At 44.2% G+C, this 12,454-nt stretch overlaps 1 protein-coding gene across 4 annotated transcripts in view; it reads right to left on the bottom strand.

Moving 5' to 3' along the window:
- Positions 1–12,454, bottom strand: part of LOC138755002 (misshapen-like kinase 1) — a 406,606-nt gene that overhangs the window by 210,134 nt on the left and 184,018 nt on the right. For all 4 annotated transcript variants that reach the window (XR_011351978.1, XM_069920129.1, XM_069920126.1 and 1 more), the window contains exons 12-13: positions 11,335–11,551; positions 1,364–1,480 (exon numbers count right to left, since the gene is read on the bottom strand). Coding sequence is in view for 3 of the 4 variants with exons in the window: in XM_069920129.1 (XP_069776230.1) it covers positions 1,364–1,480; positions 11,335–11,551 (334 nt within the window). In the remaining variant the exon portion in view is untranslated. The remainder of the gene's footprint in view (positions 1–1,363; positions 1,481–11,334; positions 11,552–12,454) is intronic.

Consider the following 12,454-nt stretch of genomic DNA (forward strand, 5'->3'; position numbering starts at 1 on the left):
TATGGGGCTACGATTGCTACTGAGTAGCATGTAAACCTCTGAGAAGATCTTAACACTGTGGGATTATGGTGTCTCCATATGTTTTATTTTACGCACTGACAATGGGATGATATTTTTTTCTTTTTCTTTGTTTAATAGGACATATAGAGGGGAAGGGGTGAAGGGAGGGGTTTTCTTGGTTTTGTATTTGGTATATTGTTAAAGATATTTAAAATTATAAATAAAATATTACAAAAAATGACTAGGCGAGGGCAGGTGGACTCTGGCTGAACTGCTCCCATTGTCATCCTGGGACATGGTGGTTAGCTCGGCATTGCAATATTGCCTCAGGCAGGGCCAGAATAGGCTCGAAACTGAACATGGATCATCAGACTGCAGGTGTCATATTATAACAGTAAAACCCCTGGTGTCTGGAATACAAGCAAACAGCAGCCTCAACCAACCAGCAAAAAAAAATCGAGGAAAATAAATTTAAAAATTATTAAATAAGAATAATAGGTAAAAATTACATAAGTTTAACATTGTAGAAGTAAATGTTCTTGGAAGTAACACATCAACCTTTGGTGAAGATGGGAGCAAATATTCAGCCAGTGAAGAGTCTTGGTCATGCTTTGCTCCTAGCAGCTGTTTAAATAAAGTCGTGTTAAATAAAATGGCGAAGCCCAGGATGAAGAGCTGGTCAATGCCACTTGCCATCGTTCTGACTTTCTTAAAGTATCTCCTTATCCCTGCTTAGTAAGAGTCTCCCTGGTCAGGGGCTTTTATCTGTAAACTTTTGGGGGGGGGGGAGGGGTTTAATTAATTTTCTGTAATGTTTTTTGCCTTTTGGGCAGCTTTGTGGAGGGGGAGGAACCTGCAGATGCAGTGAAGGTTAATTTTCAAAGAATGTGACTGAAAATAGAGTGAAATGCTTTAAGGTTTATATATTCATGCAGGTGAAGTTTGTTCAGTGTAGTATTTTTGTATTTTGAACTGTTTATTCTTGATGCAAGTGTATTAGTTTGCCATTGTAAGAATATGTCTCAAGCAACCGGAAAATAGACATCCACCAATCCCCATAGGTGTTGGATACCAGGAGTTTTACTGTGCAGATAGACCCCTACTTACGATATCCCAACATACAAAATTTCAAAGCTATGTTAGTTCTGTCTCGCGTTTTTTCGGCAAGTCTCCTGCTTTTTTTTTGGCCAAATCTCGGGGTTTTTTTTGGCAAAATAATCGCGTTTTTTCCCGCAAATTCTGCGTTTTATCACTCGATTTCAATTTACGGATGCAAGTCCCAGAACCAAACCCCATTATAAGTCGAGGTCCCCGACTGCAATTGATGAAAGATTAATTATGTTGCAGCAGGTAGGGTTTGTACCTGCTCTCTCTCTGCTTGCCTCCTCTCCTCTTTCCTGCGAAGCTGTTGCATCTCATCCAACTGCCGCTGGTGCTCTTTTTCCTGCTGCTTGCGGAGTTCCCGGTCTCTGCGCTGTTGCTGAAATTTAAAGTTGTGATTTAATTTTCTTGAGCAAGCGGCAAGCATACCCACAGAAAGCACCGCAACTGTGCCTTGCTTTCTCGATGCCACAGCCACTTCAGGCAAACCAAATGCTATTCCCATATTCCCCCTCACCCCCCCCCACCCCCACCCCCTCGGGTTTCCTAACATTCTCATGCCCTTCGAAGAAGGGGCAGCAACAGCAGGATCGCAGCAGCATGAACATCAAGTTAAGCAGGATGTTGCATGGATTGGAAAATATGTCTTATGAGGCAAGCTGGGGATTTTCCCTTTGAAGGAAAAAGGAAGAGAAGTGACTTAAATAGAGGTCTTTTTCCCAGGGATGGAGTAGCAAACACCAGATAACATTTGCACAAAGTGAAGGGAGGAAAGTTTAGGGGAGACATTAGGGGTAAGTTTTTTTTTTACACAGAGATTGGTGGGTGCTTGGAATGCCTCGCCAGGGGTGATGATGGGGGGGCTGGAATAATTGGGGTACTTAAGAGATTTCAACAGGCACATGGATGAAAGAAAATGAGAGGGTTATGAGGTAGGGAGGGTATAATTTTTTAAAATATTTATAGGTCAGCACAACACTGTGGGGCGAAGGGCCTAAACTGTGCTGTAATGTTCTAAGTTCAAGTTTATTATCATCTGATTGTACATATACCACCAGATTTTTAAAAAAGGTTCCTCGAGATCTCGGTGCACATACACAATAGACAGCACATAATAAGTGCATAGGTACAGAAAGAGATCATTTAAAAGAAATAGATATAAATATTTGGGGATGAATTATTCGGTTACAGGATACTGCATCAATCTCACAGCCTGCGGGAAGAAGCTATTCCCCAGCCTGGCCATCCTGATTTTGATGCTCCTGTTCCTCCATCGGTCAAATATACTGTCTGCACATTAGGGTCAGGGTTAACCCTAAGCCTAACCCTAACCCTAATATCTGCTGGATGGAAAGGCTGCTCAATAATTCTTTGAGCCCTATTTATGCCTCCATGTAACACAGACTGAGTTTGCATGTACAATGCATATTTTGATGAAGTAAGAACCTCCATTAACATTTTACAACCAACATGTTGCAGTCACAGTGTGGGTCCTAAACTAATAAGATGATTAGATAGCCTACCTCTTTTTTTTTAAAAAAGTGGTAAATACAGGCCAGGAATAGATCTAATTGTTCTTTAATTTTAATTTAACTTAGAGATACAGCCCAGTAACAGGCTCTTTGCCCATGCCGCCAAATACACCATTTAACCTACAAACCCTGTGCGTCTCTGAAAGGTGGGAGGAAACTGGAGCACCCGGACGAAACTCACGCAGGTCACGGGGAGAACGTACAAACTCCTTACAGACAGTGCTGGGTCGCTGATCAGTCCTCCATTTGGTGGAAGCTTCTACCTTGACACAAATGGCAGCTATGGCCCAGCTTTCATTAACATGGCAATGAGGAAGTGTGCACGAGGGAGAAACATCAGCTGGTTGAGTAGTGTCACAGCATCAACCTTAGCAAAACTAAGGAGCTGATTGTGGACTTCAGGAGGGTGAAATCAGGAGAATGTGAACCTGTCCTCATCGAGGGGTCAGTAGTGGAAAGGGTAAAGAACTTCAAATTTCTGGGTGTCTACATCTCTGAAGATCTGTCCTGGGGACTCCACTTCGATGCAATCATGAAGAAGGATTGCCAGTGGCTACACTACGGAGTTTGAGATTTGGTACGTGTAGCGTGATTAAAAGCTCTCACAACTGGAGGGAGAACACATACTTTTATTGGCTTCTAACAAAGGGTAGGGTCTTACAATGGTCTTCAGTAGGGCTCAGGATTTAGGTGGGAACCCTGGGTGATATATGGGTAGATGGGGGAGGAGCCAGCCATCAGCACAACCCATCACCATTGAATCTCAGCTCACTGCAGTACGTCACCAAAGACGCTTTCAAATTTCTATAGATGTACCGTGGAAAGAATTCTGACCAGTTGTCTGGTACGGAGATGGCAATGAACAAGGCAGGAAAAGACTGAAGAGAGTTGTGAACTTGGCCAGCGCCATCACGGGCAGCAGTCTTCACTCCATTGAGGATATTTACAAGAGGTGGTGTCTCAAGAAAGCAGCTCCATCCTCAAAGACCCCCACCACCCAGGACATGCCCTCTTCCCACTGCTATCATCAAGGGGGTGGTACAGGAGGCCTGAAGACGAACACCCAATGATACAAAAGCAGCTTCTTCTCCTCAGGCCATCAGATTCTGAATGGACCATGAACCACAGGCACGACCTCACTTTTTCTCTTCTTTTACACCAGTTTATTTATTCACAGCAATAATTTTCACGACACGTTCATGCCGAAAGATTCCGACTCTAACACCATCTCCAACAGTTGAGCACACCGCAAGATGGCCATGGGAGCATGTTTAATGGGCTCGAAGATTTCATTTAACAGCACGATCATCAGAAAGGGGGAAACACACCTGAATTAGGACAACTTGAACCAAGACAAACTACTGAGCTATAAGGCCAGATTAGCAACAATAACATTTACATGTAGACCGACGGCACAGAAACAGGCCCGCGAGCCTATGCTACCCAAATATCCCAATTAACCTACATACCTCGGTATGTCTTGAGCAGTGGGAGGAAACTGGAGCATCCGGACAAAACCCACGCTGACACGGGGAGAACGTACAAACTCCTTACAGACAGCGCTAGATTTGAACCCGGGTCGCTGGTGCTGTGACAGCGTGGGACTCATTCCTAAGCTAACAGTGCTCCCCAAAGATTAAGAGTAAGGAAAATTCCAAAATGAAATTGTAACCATAAATATTTCTGCTGGATCTTGAAAGTCAATGTTGGTGCTACCCAATTGGTCAGCAAAAGGAGGTGTAAGGCGCTCCTTCCATCCAACAGCCTATAGGTCACCCTTGGACAAGATGCAGTTCCTATTTAGACTCCCAATCAGGATCACGTGAAGCCATGAATTGCAGATGGTGGATGGTTTTTACAGTTTCTACAGATTGGAATTTATGGTTGTGAAACTAAAAACGTCAGGTAGATGAATCTGCGGATCAATGGCCAAGGTTACCTGTCCAGGAAACTACTTCAGTATTTTTCCCTTGTGTAATCATGAACTCCACATCGACTACGGTCTCAGCTCAAAGATGGAGCCTTCACCGATGGAGAACAGGGGAGGCAACAACTATGATTTGGAGGGCCAGAGATCGTGACGGATGGAGAGACATGATCGCTCACACCGAACGGCAAGGCACCTGAAGGATGTTGAGATCTTGAAAATGGGAGGGAAACAAAATTGAGTGATCTGCTTCGAAACTGCAAATTCAAATGCAATTCTTTGCAAGCAGAACCTGATTCAATCCAATGAAACACTTAATCTGAGACAAGACGTGGTCTGGGAGAGATGTCCAGAGATGGCTGATGCCTGTTGTATACAACAGAGCTGGAACTTGAGATTGGGAGAATTCTGTCTAGGATGAAACAGCCTCATTATCATGATGGATTCTGTGCAATGCAAAGCAGACATGGCTATTAGGGAGATGAACTTTTCATCGTGGAGAATGAATCTGAAAACTCAAATTAAAAATCACTCAAGCAGAAAATAAAGCCACGAGCAATTTTAACAACTTAGCCACATGGAGTGTTTGGAAATCTACACTATATCAAATTCTTCAGCTTGCTTATGGAGATACTCACTGCTTCGACTGTACTCCTTGGAGTTCAGAAGAATGATGGGTTGGGGGGTGGGGGGGCTTCATAGAAGCATTTCAAATGTTAAAAGACCTGGACTGAGTAGATGTGGAAAAGTTGTTTCCCATGGTAGGGGAGTCGAGGATAAGGGGAAACAATTTCAGGATTGAAAGGTGTCCAGTTAAAACAGAAATGCAAAAGGATTTATTTCGCCAGAGAGGGGTGAACCTCTGGAATTTGCTCCCATGAGCAGCTGTGGAGGCTAGGTCATTGGGTATATTTAAGGTAAAGGTATCTGAATAGTCAGGGTATCAAAGGTTATGGGGAGAAGGCAGGGGAGTGGGGCTGCGTGGAAGAATGGATCAGCTCATGATAGAATGGCGGAACAGACTCTATGGGCCAAATGGCCTACTTCTGCTCCTATATCTGATGGTCACTGAAGCACAGAATAGAACATGTTGCTAACATTTACAACTGTAAATGTATCTTGGACATATCAAAAATAAATCCCTTTCCTGCTGTCCACTTTCATATATCCCTTAGCTGCGCACACATGTGCTGGGGCTTGAAAGGTAATGGGTAACAGATGGAAACTGAGATTTGGTCTTTAGTATCAGACATAGGGTCTATGATGAAATATGGCACAGAATGCATTAATTGTCCGAGGATCTGGTTCCTTAACAAGGTGTGACCAAAGGACAATTTGAAATGCGGTGCCAGACTGCGACCTTATTAAAAAGACAGCTTTTTCAGTAGTGATGAATTCTGAGTGATGCAGAATCCTTGCCTGTTAACAGTTCAATGGATTCCTCATGGTGGAGAATGGATCACTTTCTCTGCCTCTGGCCTTCGGCACAAGTTGCGGACACTCTACCAGCTGACATTATAGAGGTGCACAAGATCATGAAGGGCAGTGATGTGGATGGTGGGCTGGGGGGGGGGGGGGGGGGGGGAGGGGGGGAGGGGGTGTCCTAAAAGGTTTGTGAGAGGGGAAAGAGTTAAAAGTGAATGAGTTGCCAGGTGGTGGTAGAAGGGGGCACAAATGGAATGTTAACACTTCAGACTCCATGTCCCGGTTTTCTGGGACTACCAACAAGCACATATATTCCGTGTCCCAGTTTTCCGGGACTGGTTTTATAACCATCCACCAGCTGGTTTGATAGCGTGGTTTATCCATGGACCCAGTTCGCAGTAATATATTATGAAAGGTTAAAAATAGCCTGAGTCTTAAGGGTTAAAAGACATCTGGTACATGGATCACAAAGGTTTAGAGAAGGCATTCTCAACCTTTTCTTGCCTATTGCCCCCCCTCCCCCCAGGACTGTGCTCTAAGTTTTAACATAACATAACAATTACAGCACGGAAACAGGCCATTAGGCCCTTCTAGTCCGCACCGAACCAAACACCCCTTTCTAGTCCCACCTCCCTGCACAATGCCCATAACCCTCCATCTTCTTCTCATCCATATACCTGTCCAACCTTTTCTTAAATAATACAATTGACTCCGCCGCCACTATTTCTCCCGGAAGATCATTCCACACGGCTACCACTCTCTGAGTAAAGAAGTTCCTTCTCATGTTACCTCTAAACCTCTGCCCCTTAATTCTTAACTCATGTCCTCTTGTTTTAATCTTTCCTCCTTTTAACGGAAATAGTCTATCCACATCCACTCTGTCTATCCCTTTCATAATCTTAAATACTTCTATCAAATTCCCTCTCAACCTTCTACGCTCCAAAGAATAAAGACCTAATCTGTCCAATCTCTCCCTATACTCTAGATGCTTAAACCCAGGTAACATTCTGGTAAACCTTCTCTGCACTCTCTCCACTCTGTTTATATCCTTCCTATAATTAGGCGACCAGAACTGCACACAGAACTCCAAATTAGGCCGCACCAACGTCTTATACAATCTCAACATCACCTCCCAACTCCTATATTCCATGCAATGATTGATAAAGGCCAGCATACTAAAAGCCTTCTTCACCACCCTATTCACATGAGTTTCTACCTTCAGGGAATGATGTACTGTTACTCCTAAATCTTTCTCCTCTTCTGTATTCCTCAATGCTCTCCCATTTACCACGTATGTCCTATTCTGATTCTTCTTACCAAAATGAAGCACCTCACACTTATCAGCATTAAATTCCATCTGCCATTTTTCAGCCCACTTTTCTAAGCAGCCCAAATCCCTCTGCAATCCTTGAAAACCAACTTCATTATCCACTATTCCACCTATCTTAGTATCGTCTGCATATTTACTAATCCAATTCACCACCACATCATCTAGATCATTAATGTATATAACGAACAACAATGGGCCCAATACAGATCCTTGAGGCACACCACTGGTCACCGGCCTCCAACCTGACACACAATTATCTACTATCACTCTCTGGCCTCTCCCTTTCAGCCAATGTTCAATCCATTTGACTATCTTAAAATTTATACCTAAAGACTGCACCTTCCTAACTAACCTTCCATGTGGTACCTTCTCGAAGGCCTTACTGAAGTCCATATAGACAACATCCACTGCGCTACTCTCATCCACATTCCTAGTCACCTCTTCAAAAAATTCAATCAGATTGGTCAAACATGACCTTCCTCCCACAAATCCATGTTGAGTGCTCCTGATCAGACCTTGTCTATCCAGATGTTTATAAGTACTATCTCTAAGAATTTTCTCCATTAATTTACCTACCACAGACGTCAAACTTACAGGCCGATAGTTCCCAGGCTTCCTCCTTGAACCCTTTTTAAATAACGGAACCACATGCGCAATGCGCCAATCCTCCGGCACTATCCCCATATCTAATGACATTTGGAAAATTACCGCCAGAGCCTCTGCTATTTCCTCCCTCACTTCTCTCAATGTCCTGGGGAAGATCCCGTCTGGTCCCGGAGACTTATCCACCTTTATATTCTTCAAAAGCCTTAAAACTACACCTTTTGTAATCTCTCTATTCCCCATATTTACCCAATTTGCTTTTTTTATCTCACATCTCCCAATATCCTTCTCCTTAGTGAATACCGAAGAAAAGAAACTGTTCAATATCTCCCCCATTTCTCTAGGCTCCACACACAGTTTTCCGCTCTGATTTTCTAAGGGACCAATTTTGTCTCTAGCTTTCCTCTTACCATTAACATATTTGTAGAACTCTTTTGGATTAGTTTTCACCCTGCTTGCCATAGTTTTCTCGTACCTTCTTTTAGCTTTCCTAATTCCTCTCTTAAGATTCCTCTTACATTCAATGTATCTTTCAAACATCTCCTTAACTCCATGCTTCTTATATCTAATGTACGCCTCCCTTTTTCTTCGAACCAAGTTTCCAATATTCCTTGAAAACCACGGCTCTCTCAAACCTTTTGCCCCTCCTTTTAACCTAACAGGAACATAAAGCTTTTGCACTCTCAAAAGCTGATCTTTAAAAGACTTCCATCTCTCTACTACATCCTGCCCATAAAACAAATTGTCCCAATGCACACCCTGCAAGTCCTTTCGCATCTCTTCAAATCTAGCTTTTCCCCAATCAAAAACCTCAATCCTTGGCCCTGATTTCTCTCTTTCCATAATGACATTGAAGCTGATGACATTATGATCACTGGACCCGAAGTGCTCGCCAACACTAACCTCCGTCACTTGACCCATCCCATTTGCCAACAGTAGATCTAACACTGCTCCTTCTCTGGTCAGCACCTCTACATATTGTTGTAAAAAACTATCTTGCACACATTTCACAAACTCTAACCCATCCAGTCCTTTCACAGAATGTGTTTCCCAATCTATATGTGGAAAATTAAAATCTCCCATAATTACAACCCTGTGCTTATCACAAATATCTACTATCTCCCTACAGATTTGCTCCTCTAGGTCTCGGTCCTCTCCGGGTGGTCTATAATACACCCCTACAAGTGTAACCTCTCCTTTCCTACTCCTCAGTTCCACCCAAATAGCCTCCGTGGATGTGCCCTCTAATCTATCCTTCCTAGGCACCGCTGTAATATTTTCCCTGACAAGCAATGCAACCCCACCTCCTCTTGCCCCTCCGACTCTATCACACCTAAAACAACGAAACCCAGGGATATTCAGTTGCCAATCACATCCCTCCTGCAACTATGTCTCACTAATCACTACCACATCATACTTCCAAGTATCAATCCACACCTTCAGCTCATCCACCTTTTTTACAATATGAATTTCAGAGATTTCCCAATTTTTAATGGGCCCCCTTCCCTGAGAAGTAGTCAAGTTTTGATTTCTTCTGTACTTCTCTCCTACCGATGACATTAAAAATGTTTGTTTCACAAGATGAAAAGTGAGCAAGGTATTTACTTAAATGTGCTGTGGCCCCAGCCTTCTCTCTCTCTCCACCCCCCCTCCCCCACCCCTGTGGAAGGTGGCTGGTTTAAAGGCATATGAGCCAAAGGCAGACTAATAGAACGAGCTCATGTTGACAACTTGGCTGGCACAGACAAGTTGAGCCGAGGGGACAGTCTCCATGCTGGCGCTCGGCACCAGCTCCATGACTTTCATCGCCTGTGTTCTGCCCTGTTAGTGCAGTGGTTAACGCAACGTTATTACAGCGCCAGTGACTGGGGTTCGAATCTGGCGCCGTCTGTAAGGAGTTTGTACACTCTCCCCGTATGTGCGTGCGTTTCCCCCGGGTGCTCCTGTTTCGTCCCACCCTTCAAAATGTACCCGGATTGTCGGTCAATTGGGTGTAATTGGGCACCACAGGCTCGAGGGCGGAAAGGCCTGTTACCATGCTGAGTGTCTAAATTTAAATTTAATTTAACCTCAGAAAAGCAGCAAACGAGGCCACTACAACCTTGCTTTTTCAGAATATTTCTCGTCTCAGGAATGGCCTCCAGTTCAGATCTGACCATTAGGAATTTGATCGAGATTCAAAAACTGCACCTTTGAAACTGGGAGCTAAAAACATTAAAATAACTCCATCTGTGGAGATGGAAACAGAGCAAATGTCCTGGTTGATGACCAGGTAAAAGTTAGAAACCGAAGTTTAAGAGGGGTGGAGAGAATGGAAATGTCTGCAACAGGGTGAGAGAAAGAGGCAGAACCACTTGGTGCACCTCTGCAATATATAGTAAACCCCCCACCCCGTTATTCAGAATTCAAGTAACCAGCAAAAAAAATTGAGGAAAATAAATAAGCAAAGAATAAGGAAGTTTAAAATTGGTGCATCTCGCTATCAGGTCACAACAATTTTAAGCAACCGGAAAATTCACTTATTCGGAATCTGCCAATCCCCATAGGTACCAGATACCAGGGGTTTAACTGCTCTCACTTCATCTTGGGCCACTGATTTCAAAGGGTGGTGTGCATATGAAACGGTCAACAGAAAACAGAAGAAAAGCTGATCCATTAAGCTGAAAGGTAGATTAACCCTGATTTCCTTATGTAGACGATGCTGTCCTGTCAATAAATTCTGCAGATAGGCCCAGGTTGGACAAAAATGAAGGTGACCTCATCATTGTGTGCCCTTTGAATGAACTTCCCCAAGTAACCCATTGTCCAGAAATACTTTCCCACAAAGAGAAAACACAGGAAGGGTGTGGATGCTCTAGAGAGGGTGGAGAGGAGATTTACTGGGATGGTGCATGGACTGGATAGAGTGCCTTGTAAGGATAGGTTGAGCAAAATTTTAATGTGATGGAGAATGACCTGATAGAGGTGTACAAGATGATAAGAGGCGCTGATTGTGTAGATGGCCAGGGACTTTTTCCCGAGGGCCGAAATGGCCAACACGAGGGGCCTGGGAGTAAGTACGGGGGGGATGTCAGAGGTAAGTTCTTCACAAAGAGCGCGGATGCATGGATTGCACTGCCGTTAACGGTGGCGGAGGTGGGCACGAAAGGATCTTTTGAGAGACTGTTACGTACATTGAGCTAAGGAAAATGGAAGGTTATGCAGTAGAGACATTTGAGGCAGTTAGAGTAGGTTATTGGGTCGGCACAACACTGTGGGTTGAAAGGCATGAGGTGTGCTGGAGATTTCTATGTTCTAGATCCCGTAGCATTACTCCAGAGTCTGCAGATATAACTTATGAATTCTACTTTTGGAGTTTTATTATAGTAAAGGCAAATATAAATAATTGCAAAATTTAAAAATATATGTTTTTTAACCTCTTCTAGGCGGCGCCGCTGCTCCTTCTGCTCTTCAATGCGTTTCTGGCGTTCGGAGAGGAGCTGCCGCCGGCGTTCCTCCAGGTCCCGGCGAGGCAACGCAATCTGCTGCTGCTGCTGCTGTCGCTTCACAGCCTCGGACCGCTCCTTGTTCTCCTGCTGCAGGCGCAGGAAGTCTCGCCGCAGCGTCGACTCACCTGGCAAGTTCACAATGGAGCTGCCGCACAGGCAAGAGGGTGAGAAAAGAGGTGAACAATGAGGGGACAGCACAATTGCACCCATGCAGGAGGTGGCCATTCACCCCTTTGTGCATGTTCCCACCCCTTCTTTATCCCTTTTGAACGGTGTAAAAGTATGGATGCCATGTTGCAGTTGTATAAAACTTTGATTAGGCCACACTTGGAGTAGAGTGTGTAATTCTGGTCACCCCATATGATATAGGAGCAAAAATAGGCTATTCAATTATGAGCTGATCCATTGTCCCACTCAGCCCCACTTTCCAGCCTTCTCTCCATAACCTTTGATGCCCTGGCTAATCAAGAACCTGTCAATCTCTGCCTTAAATACACCCAATGACCTGGCCTCCACAACTGCCAGTGGCAACAAATTCCACAGATGAACCCCCTCTGGCTGACGAAATTCCACCACATCACTGTTCTAAGTGGACGCCCTTCAATCCTAAAGTTATGCCCTCTTGTCCTGGTCTCTCCCACTGTGGGAAACCACCTTTCTACCTCTACACTGTCCACATCTTTCAACATTCAAAATGTTTCAATGAGATTCCCCCCCCCCTCATTGTCCTAAATTCCAACCAATTCAGGCCAAGAGCTGTCAAACGCTCCTCATATGATAACCCTTTCGTTCCAGGAATCATCCTTGTAAATCTCCTCTCAACCTTCTCCAATGTCAACACATCCTTTCCAAAACAAAAACTGCTCCGTGTCAGGTCTCCCCAGTGCCTTATAAAGCCTCAACATCACAACCCTGCTCTTAGATTCCATTCTTCTTGAACTGAACACCAGCATCGCATTTGCCTTCTTCACCACCGACTCAATATGCAAGTTTCCCTTCAGGTCGCCCTGCAAGAGGACTCCCAGGTCACTTTGCATCTGGGTATTTT

This window comes from Narcine bancroftii, chromosome 2, assembly GCF_036971445.1.
Source record: "Narcine bancroftii isolate sNarBan1 chromosome 2, sNarBan1.hap1, whole genome shotgun sequence".
Lineage (NCBI taxonomy): Eukaryota > Metazoa > Chordata > Chondrichthyes > Torpediniformes > Narcinidae > Narcine > Narcine bancroftii.